General features: G+C 38.6%; 1 protein-coding gene across 6 annotated transcripts in view; it reads left to right on the top strand.

Annotated features, from left to right (window-relative positions):
• POC1B (POC1 centriolar protein B) overlaps window positions 1–18,997 on the top strand; it is an 82,930-nt gene that overhangs the window by 13,285 nt on the left and 50,648 nt on the right. For all 6 annotated transcript variants that reach the window (XM_070755801.1, XM_070755802.1, XM_070755800.1 and 3 more), the window contains 5 exons: window positions 1,763–1,878; window positions 7,370–7,503; window positions 7,977–8,045; window positions 8,312–8,464; window positions 15,557–15,649. In XM_070755801.1, coding sequence (XP_070611902.1) covers window positions 1,763–1,878; window positions 7,370–7,503; window positions 7,977–8,045; window positions 8,312–8,464; window positions 15,557–15,649 — 565 coding nt within the window. The remainder of the gene's footprint in view (window positions 1–1,762; window positions 1,879–7,369; window positions 7,504–7,976; window positions 8,046–8,311; window positions 8,465–15,556; window positions 15,650–18,997) is intronic.

Here is an 18,997-nt window from a genome sequence, read left to right as displayed (position 1 = left end):
GCTCCTGCACTTGTGGGAGAAGCAAAATCATGCACAGAGCCGCAGGTGCACCTGTGTTTTGGCATGCACGGAAGGAAAAAAACCTCCCCAAAACATGGGCGCACCTGTTGTTCCATGTGCAATTTTGCTTCCTCCACATGTGCAGCAGCAAAATCACGCTGGCCCTGCAAGAATTTACGAGCTGCGGCAGCACAATTTAGCCTTCCGGCTCGTAGCCCACCGCTGCTTTGAATTTACTGTATTTCTTAATAAGTATAAGCAAAGATTATTTAGACAAGGCCATCTCCATTCCTCCTCCTTTATTCTGCCCATTCAGTGGCTTGACATTAGGAGTATATTGTAATTGACAGTTTTTCCATACTTCTGACTATTATTGCTTAAGTGCTCTCTCTCTTTCTTTCTTTCTTTCTTTCTTTCTTTCTCTCTCTCTCTCTCTCTCTCTCTCTCTCTCTCTCTCTCTCTTGCTATCTATTTCTTTATCTCTCTGTCTCTATTGCTATCTCTCTTTCTTTCTTTCTCTCTCTCTCTCTCTCTCTCTCTCTCTCTCTCTCTCTCAGTTGCTTCTCTCCTTGTTTAGTTTCCACCCATTGCTTCTTGTCCTGCCCTCAGGTGCTTTGGAGAATAGGTTGACTCTCCTTTGTGGCAAACCTTGAGATATTGGAAGAATGCTATCACGTCTCCTCTGGTCCTTCTTTTCATTAAACTAGCCATGCCCAGTTCCTGCAACCGTTCTTCATATGTTTTTTAAATTCTCATACAAAAACAGAAGAATATTCCATTGTTATAAATTACCAGTAGCCACCCTAGGCTTATTCACGAGTCAATAAGTTTTCCCAGTTTTTGTGACAAAAGTAGGTGCCTTGGCTTATAATCGGGTCGACTTATATTCGAGTATATGCGGTATATAAATCTTAAGTGCTATTGCTATATATCTTTCCTTAACTTTTCTTTAATTAATGCTGATACAAATTGTAATTCAAGAATTGTAATTCAAGAATTGTAATTCAAGAAAGACCTAGGCTTGAGAACATGTTCTAGCTATATTACTACTTGCATTTAGTAAATATGTATGGTGTAAGTTGACAACATATAAAGGAATAGATAGATACCTGATTGCTATCTTACAGGCAGGATGGAGGGAATTTGGCAAGAGGGATTCAAACTGAAATACTATTTAATAATAAAAAATATTGGACCGTCTGCTGCCTCACATGTTCCAATGACCGATTAGATCGCACAGAGTTGGCCTTCTCCGGGTCCTGTCAGCCAAGCAATGCCAGCTGACAGGATCGTGGAGAAGGGTCTTCTCTGTTGCTGCTCCAATTCTCTGGAACCAACTCCCCCCAGAGATTTTCACTTCCCCCACCCTTTTGGCCTTCCGAAAGGCCTTGAAAACACACTTGTGCTGGCAGGACTGGGGCCATTGAGCGATAACATTCTGCTCTAGCTAGTAGTATGAACGATGAATAACTATATGCTTGTTTTATATCAGTTTTAATACTTTGTATTCTTTTTTAATTTTGTACTTTGAGGTAATGTTTTTAGTTTTTGTAGTTGTTTTCCTGCTGTACGCCACCCTGAGTCTGTCAGGAAAGGGATGGCCTATAAATCTGAATAAAATAAAATATCTCAGAATGACTTATTTTATGCAAATATTGGAAAAACATAATGTACTGCTTGTGTGGCAAAGACACTTTAAGAATTCATTCAAATGACTCGATTCCTTTACAATAACAACCATTATTTTTAATTTTCTTTATAGGTTTGCAAATTACGTAGATTTTAATCCTGATGGTACATGTATAGTTTCTGCTGGTTCTGATCGCACAGTGAAGTTTTGGGACATTCGAATAAACAGATTATTGCAGCGTTATAAAGGTAAGTGTTTATGCAGCATAACTTGATTAGCCTCTCTTTTGTTTAACTGCAGAACAAATACTCATAATATAGATCTTACCATAGTAGTTAAAAGTAAAATCTAGGATAGAAATAGATACTATATTACTAAATATTATAATTATAATTTTATCTCTGCTATAATTACTGTTATTAAAATTTATTTCTTGCCCTGCTCATATTTTATACCAGCATAAATGGCAATAGTATTTTAAAAGTGGTATACAGTGTTCCCTTTCACGGGTCCAACATTCATGAAAAGTCTATACCACGGTTTTCCAAAAAATATTATTAAAAGAATACTCCGTGGCTTTTTTGCATACCAAAGGTTTTCAGGGGCCACCCGATGTACAATACTGTGCATTTTAACTCTCCTCCTCCCCCATCACTACCCCAGCCATCCTGCTTCTTTAAATATAAGCACAGCTTCTGCCTCATCCTCCCGATCCCTCCACTTTAATTCTCGGAGCGTTAGTACGCTCCATTGAAGCCAAGCCTTACTGCCGCCCGCCGCCACCGCAGCGAGCACAGCAAAGCCCCCAGCTTGCCGCCACGTTGCCCCTGCAGGTTCTGGGGGAAAGTAAAACCAGGAATGGAGGAGGGAGAGGGAGGAAGGAGCGGAGCATCTCTACTTCGCGGAAATTTGACTTTTGCGGGCGGTCTTGGAACGTATCCCCCACGAAAGTCAAGGGAACACTGTATTCAATTATATATATGTTTTCTACGTATGTATAAATTAAAAGTATAGGTTGTTGCTTCAACCACTATATAATATACATTATATATTAAAACATAGTCAAGATTCGACTACGGCAATGCTCTCTACATGGGGCTACCTTTGAAGAGTGTTCGGAAACTGCAAATACTGCAAAATGCAGCCGCCTGAATGGTCATGGGCCTTCCTAGGCATGCCATGTTTCTCCAGCACTCTATGAACTGCATTGCCTGCCGATTGGTTTCCAGATGCAATTCAAAGTGTTGGTTATGACTAATAAAGCCCAAATGGCATTGGGCCAGATTACTTACAGGACCGTCTCCTGCCGCATGAGTTCCAGTGACCGGTTAGGTCCCACAGAATCAGCTTTCTCCAAGTCCCGTCAACTAGACAATGTCGCTTGGCGGGGCCTAGGGAAAGAGCCTTCTCTGTGGGAGCTCCAGCCCTCTGGAATCAGCTCCCTCCAGAGATTCATACTGTCCCCACCCTCCTCGCCTTCCGCAAGAGTCTGAGGACTCTTCTATGCTACCAGGCTTAGACTCTAATAGATTCTAATGGCCGACGAATGTGATGTATCTATATTTGTTGTCTGAGTGTGAATGTGGGAAATATTTTCTTGCTGATGGGTTTGATATCAAGTGGAAAAGTTTAAATAATAGGAACTCCTATGGAACTCTAATGAAAAGCATTTAACTCCCTCATAGAAAACAATGGAAGGTGCACTAGACATGTATTGGTTAACAATTACTCCAGTGTGAGACTATACTTCAGTTTATGTATTATTTTGGTTTGGTATTTTTTAAAAGATTTTTGTTTTAGTGTTTGTACTTATTCTTAAGCATTGTTGACTTTATTGCAACGATTTTGCATAAAACTACTTTCTTATAAACTGCTCTGAAAAACTGGTATACAGATATGGATGGTTGTGGGTGTTAATCAATCCTAAACGAAGATCAACGTGTTTCTAGATACTGCTTCTATATTTTAATGGAAACAATTAGTTGGGACATGTCTATCCAGTTAAAAACCATTTAAATTTGTTAACAATTATAATACTATTGTTATACATTCTGCGATCCAAATCTATACACATTGGAAATTAATAAATTGTTTGAATTGGGATAAAATTCAGAGGAATATACTGTAGATACTTTATAGATATTGCTTAAATTTGTCATTATCCCATATCCCAAATGAAATGTTTATTCCATGTTCAGTTGCCATACAATTTCCACTTTAGAATGAAAATTGAAATGTTAAAAATAGCTAATTAATATCAACACTATCACACATTGTTTTCACGGTCTATTGAGTCTATGTATTGCTGGTGATTATTTTAGAAAATTTCCAATTAAGACTTGGTATTTTGTAGATTTAAAGATAAATTATGGGACAGTGCATCTCATTAAAACTGAATGTTAGTGGTATATAAAACCACAGGATGGCAGTAGAATCACATACCTTTAGTCAAATACAGTATTCATATTCTGCCTTCAACCTAGAAGAAAGATGTAATGACATAATAAAACATTCAGTTTCTCATGTATTGTTTTTGGATTTATTGGTTACAGATATTCTAAGCATTAGTCTTATAACTTTGATATTGAAATTGGTAATCTTTCCCTTTGGGGAAAAATTCTTTCAGGAGTTGAAAAGTCTCCACTTATGTCATTTTTATTATAGAAGAAATTGTTCCAAATATTCCCTTTTTTTCAAAATAGTGATTACTCATTTTAACCTGTCCTGCATATGTAGGATTTTTGGTGATGGATCCTAAATTTCAAAGATATTGTAGCTCTGCTGTGAAACCAGTTTTATAAATCAAAGTTGGAAGAACATTTAAATCTTTAGATACAGACTTTCTTATCCCCTCATCAGGGCTCCTATCATAGTTGTGTTTTTGGTATCTTCTTTTTTAGAAACTCTCACCCATTTTTAGTCATCCCCCCCCCCCCTGTGGAATTCCTCTTATGACTACCCTGAATGCATTAAAATATTTTTTAAGAAATCAAAAGTATCTGAATTGATTCACTTTTTGGTATTTAAAATCAAGAACTGCATCATTATGTAATCATTTCCACCTAGCTACTTTTACTTTACTCTGTAAATTGCCCATTCTTTTATCTAAAAGGGTATGGCGTATGTATCTTTCAGTTCTTGAGACCACAAATTTTGGGGGTTGAATCTTTTCACATGGATCAGAAAACCTCTTATTTATTTGTTTGTTTGTTTGTTTGTTTGTTTGTTTATTTGTTGGATTTGTATGCCGCCCCTCTCCGCAGACTTGGGGCGGCTAACAACAATGATAAAAAACATGTAACAATTCAATTTAATAAAACAACTAAAAACCCTTATTATAAAAACCAAACATACACACAAACATACCATACATAACTTTTAATGGCCTAGGGGAAGGAATATCCTAACTCCTCCATGCCTGGCGACAAAGGTGGGTCTTGAGTAATTTGCGTTCTAATCTCTGTGGGGAGTTGATTCCAGAGGGCCGGGACCGCCACAGAGAAGGCTCTTCTCTGGGGCCTGCCAAGCGACATTGTTTGGTCGACGGGACCCAGAGAAGGCCAACTCTGTGGGACCTTATCGGCCGCTGGGATTCGTGCGGTAGAAAGCGGTTCCAGATGTATTCTGGCCCAATGCCATGTAGGGCTTTAGAAGTCATTACCAACACTTTGAATTGTGACCGGAAACCGCGGAGTGTTGCAGAAACGTGGGCAAATCTAGGAAGCCCCACGATGGCTCTCGCGGCCGCATTCTGCACAATCTGAAGTTTCCAAACACTTTTCAAAGGTAGCCCCATGTAGAGAGCGTTGCAGTAATCGAACCTTGATTCATAACAGTACCTGATTTTGTACATTTTTTTTCCTCTCTTGGAAATTATGTTGACTTTTCTTTTCCAAACTTTGAAGTTTCATTGGCAGCCTTCTCCATTTCTCACTTCGTTTTTCAATTTCCTCTAGTTGTTTTCAATAAATATTAAGTGAATTTAAAAATTTTATAACCTGTTTTGTACTAGGAAGTGGCTTAAATGCTTATCAGGAAAAAAAGTACAAGTGTATGCCATTGGGGACATGTGTCTGGGGACTGATTAACTGTGCAAGAATTTTGTAACACTTAGTGAATATTCCAAGCCTAATTCCTTATATCCTAGATTCTAATGTTCTGCTAGGCAGAAGCAGACGATTACTTAAATAGATATGTGTTCAGATTGATGTGCATTCTGGGGCTCAGGTTGTACCTCCCTTCTTAAATGTTGGTTGGTGAGATGTTGATAATTCTGTTTTTCCTTGGAATCCTGCAATGTGTACAATATAGAGCAGCAGCATGTAATGGAATGAATTTGGTTTTTTTAATCAAAATCTATCAAATGATCTAGAATGTAAATATTAAAATAAATGACTAGTGAAGAAGAAGAATGAAGATCAGAAAAACTAGTACAGTGGAACCCCGACATAAGAGCTGCTCTACTTAAGAGCAACTCGAGATAAGAGCTGGGAGGGGAGAGATATTTTTGTTCTACTTACAAGCCCAAATTCGAGATACAAGCGCCAAGGAGCTGTCTCCTGAAGCCAAACGCTAACTTCCGCGTTCGGCTTCAGGAGACAGCTGCGAAGCGGCGCGCGTGTTTTAAAAGGTTGCAGCCGGCCTGGGGGGCTCGGGGGGGTGCTTGCAGCTTTCTTTCTTGCTCTTTTTCTTTCTCTCTTTTACCTTCCCTTCCTCTATTTCTTCTTTTCTTTCTCCTTCCCACCTTCTTCCCTCCCTCCCTTCACTCATTCCTCTCTTACTCTCCCCTTTCATAAGTTTCCTTGCTTCCTTCCTCTGTTCCTGTCCCTTCCCCCTTTCTTTCTTTCTTTCTTTCTTTCTTTCTTTCTTTCTTTCTTGCTCTTTTTCTTTCTCTCTTTTACCTTCCCTTCCTCTATTTCTTCTTTTCTTTCTCCTTCCCACCTTCTTCCCTCCCTCCCTCCCTTCACTCATTCCTCTCTTACTCTCCCCTTTCATAAGTTTCCTTGCTTCCTTCCTCTGTTCCTGTCCCTTCCCTCTTTCTTTCCTTCCTTCCTTCCCACCCTCCGTCCATTCATTCACCCATTCCTCTCTTGATCGCTTAAAGCCGGTCCCTGGTGCAAAAAGGGTTGGGGACCTCTGTCCTACAGGATTGGGTGGCAGAGAAGTTGAACATATGTAAATTTAAAAGTTTAAGAAAGTTTACAAGTTAAGTGAAAGAAACTTCATTATTCATTTATATGTACATGTACATTTCTTCATTAAAAACATGTCTTTCTGCATAATTTAGACTAACTTTGTGAGTTTTTTGAGGGCTGGAACCAATTAAAATTATTTACATTAATTCCTATGGGGAAAAGTCGTTCGAGATAAGAGCTGCTCGACTTAAGAGCCCAGGTCCGGAACGAATTAAACTCGTATCTCGAGGTACCACTGTATTTAGAATAGAATAGAATAGAATTTTATTGGCCAAGTGTGATTGGACATACAAGGAATATGTCTTGGTGCATATTTTCTCAGCGTACATAAAAGAAACAGATACATTTGTCAAGAATCATGTGGTACAACACTTAATGATTGTCATAGGGGTCAAATAAGCAATGAAGAAACAATATTAATAAAAATCTTAGGATACAAGCAACAAGTTACAATGTTGTTGGTCAGCAATGTTATTATGTGTTGGTTTTGTTTTGGAAGTTTTCTTCTTTGTTTCAATATCTGAATTACTTTTATTTAAATCAGTTCACAGGGGAAGTGTTAATTACACATCTTTCCATCCTTCTGGCAACTTTCTCATAACAGCATCTAATGATGGAACTCTTAAGATTATGGATCTTATCGAAGGAAGACTCTTATACACACTTCATGGGCATGAGGTACAATCTCTATTTTGGGACTTGCTTTTAAGATATTATTTTTATCATAAAAATAATTTCTATGCATGGAATGATAAAGTTGCTGTAATGAAAACCTATGTCAGTTATACTAAGCTATATCAAATTATCCTAATTTGGACACATTTATTTATTTATTTATTATTTGGATTTGTATGCCGCCCCTCTCCGAAGACTCGGGGCGGCTCACAACATTGTACTCTATATGTGGTTCCTAGAAGTCAAAACTAATTTATTGATACATAATCAGTTAAAATATCATTGGATAAATATTGTATGCATACTGTGCCAATTAATGTCCATTTCATTACCTAAACATATTTAATGATTACTAATATATTATGTTTATTAGCAATTTAGGTATGATTAAATAAAAAGAATGGAAAGAGTACTAAAAAAATGCTTTTAAAAATATATTTATCTTGTTCACTTCTGTCCTTTTTTAAAAAAAATAGGGTCCTGTGCTTTCTGTAGCTTTTTCAAAAGATGGAGAGACATTTGCTTCTGGTGGCAGAGATACTCAGGTTTGTTAAAATAGTTAAATTCTTAACTAAATATCACTCTTCTTAATAAGGTCATTAAATAAATATTTTTATTATCAAATTTAGAAGAAATATTTTTCAAATATGTTTTGATTATAAAATTAATTGATTTTTTTGGTCAGCAATTTTCCCTTTAATTATATTATACTGTATGTTTTATTCCTTTACTATAAACTGGATATTCAGTTAAATGCTTAATTACCAAATGAAAAGGCTGCATTCATGAAACATTAGTAAATTTCTTACAGGTGCTGCTCTGGAAGACAAATTTTGATTCATCTGAATATAAAAAAGTTCTTGAAAAGCATGTGCAAAGATTACATAGTGTTGATCCACCTCACCTTCTGGATATTTACCCTCGGTCACCTCATCGCCATGATGCAAAATCACAGGCAGTTGAGGTAAACTATTATGGTTTTTAATAACAAATTATTGGGTACAATGGGACCTGCAATTTTTCAATATACAGTACATATTTCTTTAGTAATACTGACTGAACTTTTGATCATGTTTTTCCAGTTTTTCATTCATTTTCTTCTCTACCATCCACAATTTTTATTCTTTCTCCTAAAACTGGTCATTTTTTACACAGAGAATGTAGCATTTCTTATTACATAGTTTGCTTTTTTTCTATAAATCTTTTTTTAAAGGACTTTCCCTGCTGGTTATAGAGCAGAGTTTTAGAGTTATGTTGAGGGTGGAGGTTAGGCTGCCAATTTTAAAATTCAGTAGTTTTTTATTGAGATGATAGGATGATGAATAATAGGAACAACTCTGACTTTAAAGCCTCAAAGCCTTCCTTTTCCCCAGTTCTTCGTAATTACCATTCATGCACAGGCAAGCCAATAGGAATAGCAGAAAAAAGGACAACTATATTCCACTATGAGTTCATGTTTGAGCGTATTCAGTGACAATAAAAGCAGTAAACTTTTATTTGTGTTTAATGTGTGTGTGCATTCCTACCCCTTGATTCTGTTCAGAGTGACATGGTCTTTTTATGGGAAGGGACAAATGATTTTCTGAATTTCCTTGTAGATAAAATTGCTTATAACTGCTATTGTTTGAATGCCAATTTGACAGAGCAATGTTGGCTGAGCAACATCAAGTCCCCAATTGCATTCTCCAATCATTGGAGTAGTCCACAGTCAGTGGGTTGACCTCTGTCCGTCAACCAATCAGGACTAAGCCCATGTTATAAAAGCTCAAAATCTGTCAGTCTTCCCACTTTTTTCCTCAGTCCTCAGCAGGAACGTGTGGTCAACTCACTGACTGTCTGTCTATTCACCTTTTTTTCTTCCTTCTCTTCCTTATTCATTCCTTCAGGTAAATTTAATTTTTCCCTCCTTATATAAACCTTAAAAGAAAAACCCCACACTCCCCGTCTGCTCCTCCTCTCCTAGAGCCGCTGCCTCGGGAAGGCATTCTGTGGACCCCGAGGGGGCTATTCCCTCCAGGCTCGTCCTGCCCAGACAATTTGCCGTATTAGATAGCTACCGCTGTTTTTCCTTCTGGAGCCTTAAACAGTTGGGTGGGGGATATGATTTATGACGCAGCCAAGCCCTTCCCGGAGGCCCCCTCACAGCTGGCGAACGGAGTCGCTGAGGTGGGCATCGGCCCAAAAAGTCAGTTTCAGAACTTGTCAGGCTGCAATCGCCTGAGCTCCTTGCCTTTTCAGCGCCTCTCAGCTGATCGGCTCTGGCGGTTTTTCTTCGCGACGCTGCGCCCGTCAAGTGCACTAAATTGCATAGTTAAGGCAATAAAAATACCAGATGGGGAAAGAAAGAGTGGCCAAGCCGAAACTGCATTTTATTTAAATCAAGTGGGAGAGTGAGCAATAAAGCAGAAAATAATGGCGCTGGTTGATTTCTCTGCTGGAGTGACTGTTGGAGTGCCAGTCACTGAGGCCTATAACTAGATTCTGTCACCCAGGCCTTCCGCCATTTTATCTGGCAGCCATTTTACTTATTAATTCTCCATTTTGTCTGGGCCTACTGATACTTCCTAGCCAGTCATGGCAACGGCTGCATCACGGGACCAAGAACCTGGGGCCTCACTACCAACCCCTGAAGGGGATTCTCATTCCCCCAGCCCTAGTAATGTGGGGTTCTCCTTTGCGCATTCCAGAATATGGGCCTTTAAGGCAAAGGAGTCTAGGCCTAAAATAAGCAAGGCGACAAAAAAATCTGAGACCAGAATGCACAAGGCCTTAACGAAAATATGCGACAGAGCTTCCAAGGTGGCTCTGCACAGTGAGGTTGCTGCCCCTCCTACTGACCAAGCAGATTCAGTCTTAATGGAATCCTGCAATTTGACCCTGGCGGATTCTGATATTTGGGGGGCCTCGGGTCAGCACGTAAATGTGGCTCCCACTACTGTTCTTCCTATCCTTCCCCCTCCTCCTGCTCCTCCTTTTCCTTTCCCTCAGGGTTACCCTCAAGCTGCTGCTGTCCCTGTCATGACCCATCAGATTTTTCCGGCTAATCAAGGGTTACAAGAGCCTACTAACATTCAGGCCATAATCTCGGCGGCAGTCTCCCAGAGCATGTCTCAATACATGTAACTGATGAGAGGGACCCAAACCCCTATCCCTAGTGCAGTACAACCCACTGCTATTGGAGTTTTATCTGGTCTGCCACAAGCCCAGATGGGTCAGTCTCTACCACAAACAAATTATGCAGCAGAGTTTTGTAACACAGTAGAGGAGGAGGATAGGGGGGTGGATTTGGAGCTATCTAACGACGAGGGTATCCCTCCAGAATCCCCTGTTACTGCAGGTCTCTTCCACCCTTTCTTATTTCGTTCCCTGTTATTCAAGGCTAGGAATGCGGCCAATTTAACTACCACAACCCCTTCTCTCACCCCTGGATCTGAGATTAATCCTCTCTTTTCCTTAAATACCCCAGAGGCTCAAGTGATCCCTTGCCCTCCTCTATTTGCAGAATCAGTTCAACAACAGTGGCTATTTCCCTCAGCAGGGCCTATGCCCTCTGATAATGACAGAAGTTTCTTTAATGTTGGCCCAGAACTGGCTCCTTGTCTTGAGCCGCCCTCCTATCTCCCACTAATCTGCCAGGTGAAGCAGCAGAATTGATGAAATTAGAAGACAAAAGGATTGAACAGACACTCATCAAAACCCATCAAAACCCACCAAACTGGCGCTTGGGCAGTAAGAGAGGCCACTTCAGCTTCCTTTTTTGCCCGGGCAAATTTGACTTGGTTGCGGGACCTACAAGATAGAATTGTACCTGATGATACCAGATCTCAACAGGACATTGCCAAGATGTTGGCAGCTGCACGCTTTACTGCCCTCAAATGCCAGGTATCAGCTTTATGATCAGTCTTGGACTGTGTAGATTTGTCTCCATTGTCTCAACATTCACTGATCAAGAGACTGTTGAGGGGTGCCTCCATACGTAGCCCCCCGGTCGCTCATCGTTTCCCTACGTGGAACTTGACCAAAGTGCTGGACTCTCTGACGAAACCTCCATATGAGCCACTCCGGGACTTTTCCACTCATCACCTTACTCAAAAAGTGGCTTTTCTTGTGGCCATCACCTCGGCCAGAAGAATTTCCGAACTGGCCGCCCTGTCTATGCGCAAGGATCTCTGCCTCTTTTTAGCTAACTAAGTCGTACTACGTCTAGATCCTTCCTTTCTCCTTAAAATAAACTCATTGTTCCACAGATCCCAGGAACTATCCCTTCTTTCCTTTTGCTCCAGGCCTGTACATCCTCTGGAACGAAAGTGGCACACCTTGGATGTCAGGCGAGCTTTACGCATCTATTTAAAGCGCACAGCAGAATGGAGAAAATCCAAAGCCCTTTTCATCTCGTACCTCCCGGCCTCTATGGGGAGAAAAGTCAACTCCAACACCATAGGTAGATGGATAAGGGCGGTCATAGCTAAAGCCTACGATATGTTTGCAACTCCTCGACCTAAGGTTATTACGGCCCACACTACCAGGAGCACAGCTGTCTCCGCCGCCTGGTCTAAACAGGCTTCCCTAGAGGAGGTGTGCAGAGCAGCCACCTGGTCTGCGCCTACTACTTTCATCAGGCACTATAAGATACACACTTTTGCCTTTTCTGATGCAGCCTTCAGTAGAAGGGTCCTTCAGCAAGTGATTCCTGTATCTGCTCCAGATACCTAGGTTTACCCTCCCGAGGGACTCAGGCTTTGGCAGGTCCCACTGACTGTGGACTACTCCAATGATTGGAGAATCAACCGTTGAACTTACCATTTCCTGAACGGTGATTCTCAATCGATTTAGTAGTCCACAGTCAGGCCCTTCCTTGTAATCATCTAATAAATCTAATAATAATAATAATCATCATCATCATCTTCCTAAGAAGGTTCAACATTTCTCTCTTCTGACCTTACCTCCTCGCCTAAAGCAAATCTATATCTATTCTGGTGTCTTACTCTACATCTCTCGACTATATGTTATTTCTGTCAGTCTTATGTATTTGGTGACCACACTGAGCCCAAGCTTCAAACTTCGAAAAAAAGCGGGAAGACTGACAGATTTTGAGCTTTTATAACATGGGCTCAGACCTGATTGGTTGATGGACGGGGACAACCCACTGACTGTGGATTACTCAATAGATTGAGAACCACCGTTCAGGAAAAGGTAAGTTCAACGGTTTAATTCATTTGAATCTGTGAAACCTGAAGAAGGCAGAGTCTTCTATACCATGATTTCTACCACCTGTGAATTAAACTCATGCCCTTCCAGGTCCTGCAATGATCAGGCATGACTGCAACTGGATTTGAAAGGTGCCAAACATCTCTTTGAGGGGGATATTATGCCCGTGACCTTGAAACACTTAATGTGCACTCTAAAAGGCCATCTATCAACATAGCCAAATTGATAGTTCTCAACTTTTTTAGGAAAGTTAGAGAATAGAATAGAGCAGTGATTTCAACCTTTTTTGAGCCGCGGCACATATTTTACATTTACAAAATCCTGAGGCACACCACCAACCAAAATTACACAAAATGACACTCTAACGCAGTACATATTATATATATAGTTAATAATATAGTTTCTGTATTTATACTGACTTAGTGTGAAACCTGGGCCTGTTTCAATGAACACAAAAGGGATATCCTGGCAGGAATGTTAGTTTGGGGACCCATGTTTAATTTCCCCACAGCACACCTGACCATGTCTCATGGTACAATAGTGTGCTGTGGCACACTGGTTGAAAAACACTGGAATAGAGAATAGAACAGACTTAACTACGGAGTAACAGATGATATAATTCATATAATAATATGGATCCCATACGTACAATTTTTACATAGTATTTTATGTTACTAGCTTATTACAGCTTTACACACTAGATGGCACTAACATTTAAGAATACGTACTCTATTGAATGGGAACCATCCTAATATATAATAGGATTTTTTTAGGATCAGAAAGTGCTGTTTCATATTAAGTAGCTTTAATACTGTACAATAAGAACAATAAATGTGGTGATGAAGAACATTTTATAGGAATTGACCTTTTCAGTTACATAGTTTATATAATGTAACTGCTTCTTCATTGCTTATTTGACCCCTATGACAATCATTAAGTGTTGTACCACATGATTCTTGACAAATGTATCTTTTTCTTTTATGTACGTTGAGAGCATATGCACCAAGACAAATTCCTTGTGTGTCCAATCACACTTGGCCAATAAAATTCTATTCTATTCTATTCTATTCTATTCTATTCTATTCTAATGCTTCCATGGTATGTATTATATTCGATATGATCACACAGAAAAGAGTTGAAGTATTTTAGATTAGGAGATATTAAACATACACAGATTTGAAACTTCAGCTCATACAAAAAATATCTCTGTTCTTTCTGTCAGGAAGATGACAGAAAAAACACATAGCAGATATTTAGCAGCCATTGCAATAGATTCTACTCAGGCTAGTTTTTATGCCACTTGAATTTATATTGTATTTTTAAAGTTCTTCATAAAACCATTGCTGTTTTATTGTCTGCTGGGATCTACTTATCAAGCATCAGCTATAGTCCCAGGCACCAAAGTAAAAATAAATAAATTACCACAGTAGAAATTATCCTTTTAAGTAATTTTCCCACTTCCCTTAAAAAATCATGTTTACATCCAAGCACATACTTAAATCTGATTTTATTTGTTTGTTTGTAAAATTTATAGGCCATTCATCACTCTCAAGGTAGTTTTAATTTTAGAAGCTTTAATGTACTAAGGACATTTTTAATGTGGAGACTTTAGTGCTCTTTAAGCTTGATTTTGCTTTCAGATATTTCATTACCCAGGTAGATGATATTATCAGTGTGAGTGTGAGGTTTGCTCCCTGTTTATATACAGTATCTTGTCCTTGCCAATTTTGATGGAAGATGGGTCTCACCATGTCTAGTTCCTTGATTTGGATATTGTATTTTGCCTGATTGTTTGTCTGGTGTTAATCCCTGTTTGTTTAGGAGTGTGATAGCTCAGTGGTTAAAGACACTGAGCTTGTCAGTGGGAAAGGTGACACCCCGGATTCGAGACCTGAGCACCACGCAATGGAGTGAGCTCCCATTATAGCTCCTGCCCACCTAGCAGTTCAAAAGTATACAAATTCAATAAATGGGTAGGAAGATAACATTTCATGCCCTTTGTCATATAATAATGGCCAATCGTATTCTGGCCACATGCCATGGAAATGTCTTCTGGCAATGCTGGCTTCCTTGGCTAAGCAATGGAAATAAGATAAGATCTGAGACAACTGGAAAGAGGAAGTATTCATCTTAATCTCTGTTTATCTGAGTGTTAGTTGCTGGAGAGGATGTTTTCTGTTTTTTTGTTTCCTTCTTAGCTTTTTATTGTCTCTTTTCAATGGAGCAGAAATATGGTTTGTTTCTATGTGTTCAGCGATGGCTGATTCATCTGCATTCTAGGTTTCCAGGAATTCTTTGAATTTAGCTTCAAAGGATGGTCAGTTTCCCAAATGAAACTGAGATGAATGTGTCTATATATCTGTAACAGATTTTTAATGTCATGGTGTTGACTATTTTGAATCCATTTGTATTTTAGATATATTTTAGTGAATGTTAGCATTCTTTATTATACTTTTATGAAGGTAGTAGAGGCAATATTTTTTACATTAATAATTTGGACATGCTTCATAAAATTTTAGTTCTGCTCTACTGAAGCACGTGTCTCACATATTTTAAAGAGAATTCTCAGAAGCTATAAAGATAATTAAAATCCAAATATAATGAGATAGCCAATTGACTCATCAGAGAACCTAACATTAAACAAATTTTACCCTCACTCTTGAGGAAAATGCAAAATAAACTTGATATAATCCAAACTGTAAGAAAAAAGTAAAGAACCTCTTGTGAGTATGATTTCTTTCCTAAATATATCCTGAATATTTTTCTTAAATATTTAAAAATCTCATGTATATTCTAAGCATTCAATACTTATTTTTAATGACAATAATACCAAATCTATTTTTAACAGATAAATCCCAACTGTGATGTAACAAATATGCAAATAGTAGATCCTCCTGTTGTAAATATTGCTTCATCACCTAATTTTCCTCCATCAAGGCAGGTAAGTTTCAAGTTACACCAGTTCAATACAAGTTAAGATTTAGAAAGTGAATATCCTTTCTTTATTGAAATAAAATTATGAGAGAATACTGAATTAAGTTTTATGAGTTATTTATAACTACCAAAAAGCACTTTTTTGAATCATAAGTTTTTATATGCCAATATTGTGGTTCTGTTTTATTTCTCAGTAAACTTCAAATGTAAAGGTATCTCTGTCAGCGTCCCAATAGCAATACGAGAAATAAATCAAAGCATAAACTTTGGCCTTCTTCCAAATTCTGATTTATTAACTTCGCCATATGGGAACAAAACTGTAGCCAAACCAATACCAAACTTTGCTACAGTTCTCCACCCAGGTTAAGGTTCAACCCACATCCCCACGCCCCCAAATTCATCATGTTGACCACTTTGGTCTTTTCAGCATCCATGATACAACCCCGTATTTCTGGCTGGCACAGAACAAAGAATGACCTTGAGTCTTCTGGAAGGAATGTGTTGTGGCTAGTAACTTATCCCTCTCATGCAACCACCCCTTCCCAATTCCCACAGAACTCTCTAATTGTGGCAGGCCAAAGTCTCTACTCAATTGATGGCTTAGGCCTGACAATCTCATAGTCCCATGATAGCGAACCTAAAACACATGTGCCACAGGTGACATGCAGAGCCATATCAGAAGGCCCATAAGTTGCCTTATGGTAGCTCCAGCCAATTTTCAATCTTGGGAAAGGTCATTTTGCCCTCTGGCAAAACTTTCCTGAAGCTCCGGAGAGCAAAAAAACTGCTGAACGGACAAACCGGAAGTTTGGAAAATGCACTTCTGGTTTGCTATTGTGCTGTTGTTTGCACTACAGATGATTCAGGTAAGCTTCCTGAACCTCCGGAGTGAAAAAAATGGCACAAGGGGCAAACTGGAAGTGCGTTTTCCGAACTTCCGGTTTGCCCGTTGTACTTGTTTTTTCGTATCCCTGGCTTCAGTTAGGCCTGTCAGCATGCACGGGGATGGGGGGGATAGCGTGTATGGGCATGGGGGTGCGCATGCATGCGGGTGAGTGAAGGGGTGTGGGCAACGTGCACACATGCTAGCATACCCACATACACCTTTTTGGCATGCGAACCAAAAAAGGTTCACTGTCATAATCTATCAGAAGTGGATAAGGAATCTGAAAATTGTAACAACAGAGAGGCTGTTGTTTCCTGCCTAAGCGGGGGGTTGGACTAGAAGACCTCCAAGGTCCCTTTCTACTCTGTTAATCTACTCGATTCAGTTCTGAATAGATAATGAAAATACAACAATTTTAATCACTGGTATGTGTTAGTTTAAAAGCACCTAAGTGGTTGTGGTAAATTTTAGCAGGAAGGAAGTGAAGTGCTCCAAGATCTAAAACAATGTGGGTATTTTTTTCAGATTTGAATGAATAAATTATAGCCACTCTTTATTGATTAGCAACCTTCACAAATATGATGGTTAAAAAAATAATTTTGCATCCATGGTGTACATTTATGACCTTTGCAAAATTTATGTCTCTCTTTCTGTCTCTGCTTTTCAGTGAGGTATTTGCTATTTACAGTTAGTAAATACCAAACACCTGACTCAAGTATGTCCTGTGGTTATTTTTGCTTACCTACTCATTTATGCCCATTAATACTCCATACCAAGATGTCTTCAGAGAAAAAAATATAGTTCAGATGAAAAAAGTATCAAAAAGCAAAGCCAAGCCATTGATCTCAAAATTGAAAATGAAGATTGGAGGTTCAATTTAATAATTTAAATTGTATTATAGTTTCAAGTTAAAGATGAAGATTATGGGTAACTGTTATAGCATGAGAAGAAGATCTGGCCCATTCCTCTCTCTCCACTATTTTGAAGGATAAGAAAGGATCAGAGAGTTGATGAAAAGACTTATCGGGAATGAAAGCAGTTATAACACATATAAGACAGCAAAATGGCCTCATTCAGGAAATGAAAAAACTCTATACACTTTGAATTGAAAATTGGACACAAAAGAGGATGCCAATTGGACATCTTATCATTCAGACTAAGGCAGGCAGGAATTTCAGAATACCAAAGGAATAAGCAGATGAGTGCATGTAAACATTCACAATCATGGCTGACTTATTTATTTTCTGCAAAAATTTAATTATCACAGCAGATATATATGTCAGCCTTAGCAGGTAGACCGGACAGGAAACGTGACCAAATAAGCTGATTCCACTTTATGTTAAAACTACATTAACAGAATCTTGCCAGTCTGAAAGTACAGCTCTCCTGCTATCTCCTTTAAGCCTTTTCCCACATACCATTACAGCACAAGAGGTAAGATGCAAACACCGACAAAGTAGCTGCCAAACATTTCTGGAGGAACATCAAGTTTATACATAGTGGAAGGGAGCTATTTGCCTGAACAAATATTAAATGTAGACAAAACCAGGTTATACTGCTAGGAAAAAAATGCAAGAGTAAACCTTCATACGCAAAGAGGCTAGAGTAACCTTTCTATTGGGGAGAAAAGCTACCTGGTTCAAGCTGAACTTAATTTGAATTTGAATTTTTGATCTAGAAACCAGGTAACCCCATGTGCCCGAAAACATAAGAAACCACATACTGCCTGTTTATTGCTGATCTATTTGAAAGGCTTGAATGACACAAGTCTTCTTTGAAGATTGATTTATGAATGGTTTCATATGCCAGCATGGCAGGATAGTAGCATGATATAAATGCAAACTTTTGGGGAGGAAATGTTGGTCTTGTAAATAAAATTGAAAGATTTGGCCAAAACAAAAATATGGATGAAATAAATAAGAAAAAAATTATACTCATGAAATATCTTGATTTTAGAGATTGATACTGAAAGATATGGAAAAGAAATGATCTCAATTTCAGCATGATAGCTTAGACTGAATGAGAGCTTTCAAACAAAGATTTCATTGAAAGAATTGGTGGGGATCCAAATGCAGAATGTTTTGGAAAGGTACACCAGGAAACACATTAAAGTGTCAATAGTGAAATATATGAAGACAAAAGAAAAAAAACCAGGCAAATCAAATTTAGTGAGTCTTTCCTCAACTCCACTTCCCTCCTCATCACCCTCCCTTTTCAAAAGAATAGAACACCCAGACAATCCACAGCCAACAATTAGTTATGCCAGAGGATCCAATAGTAAAAAGAACGATCTTTGAAAAGATTTATATCCAATTAATGTTTACAGGTAAATGTAAGTGTAAAATTAGATACAGTCTGTTCGGGGGTTTTTTTGTAATGCAATATTGTACTTATTTTGTAGTTAAATAATAAATCAACTTTTCATACACTGAATTTCTATTTAACATTTTTTGTTTTTATTTAAGCACA

The sequence above is a fragment of the Erythrolamprus reginae genome, chromosome 6 (genome assembly GCF_031021105.1).
Source record: "Erythrolamprus reginae isolate rEryReg1 chromosome 6, rEryReg1.hap1, whole genome shotgun sequence".
In the NCBI taxonomy this organism is placed as follows: Eukaryota; Metazoa; Chordata; class Lepidosauria; order Squamata; family Dipsadidae; genus Erythrolamprus; species Erythrolamprus reginae.
This window is presented reverse-complemented; position numbering and strand designations above follow the sequence as displayed.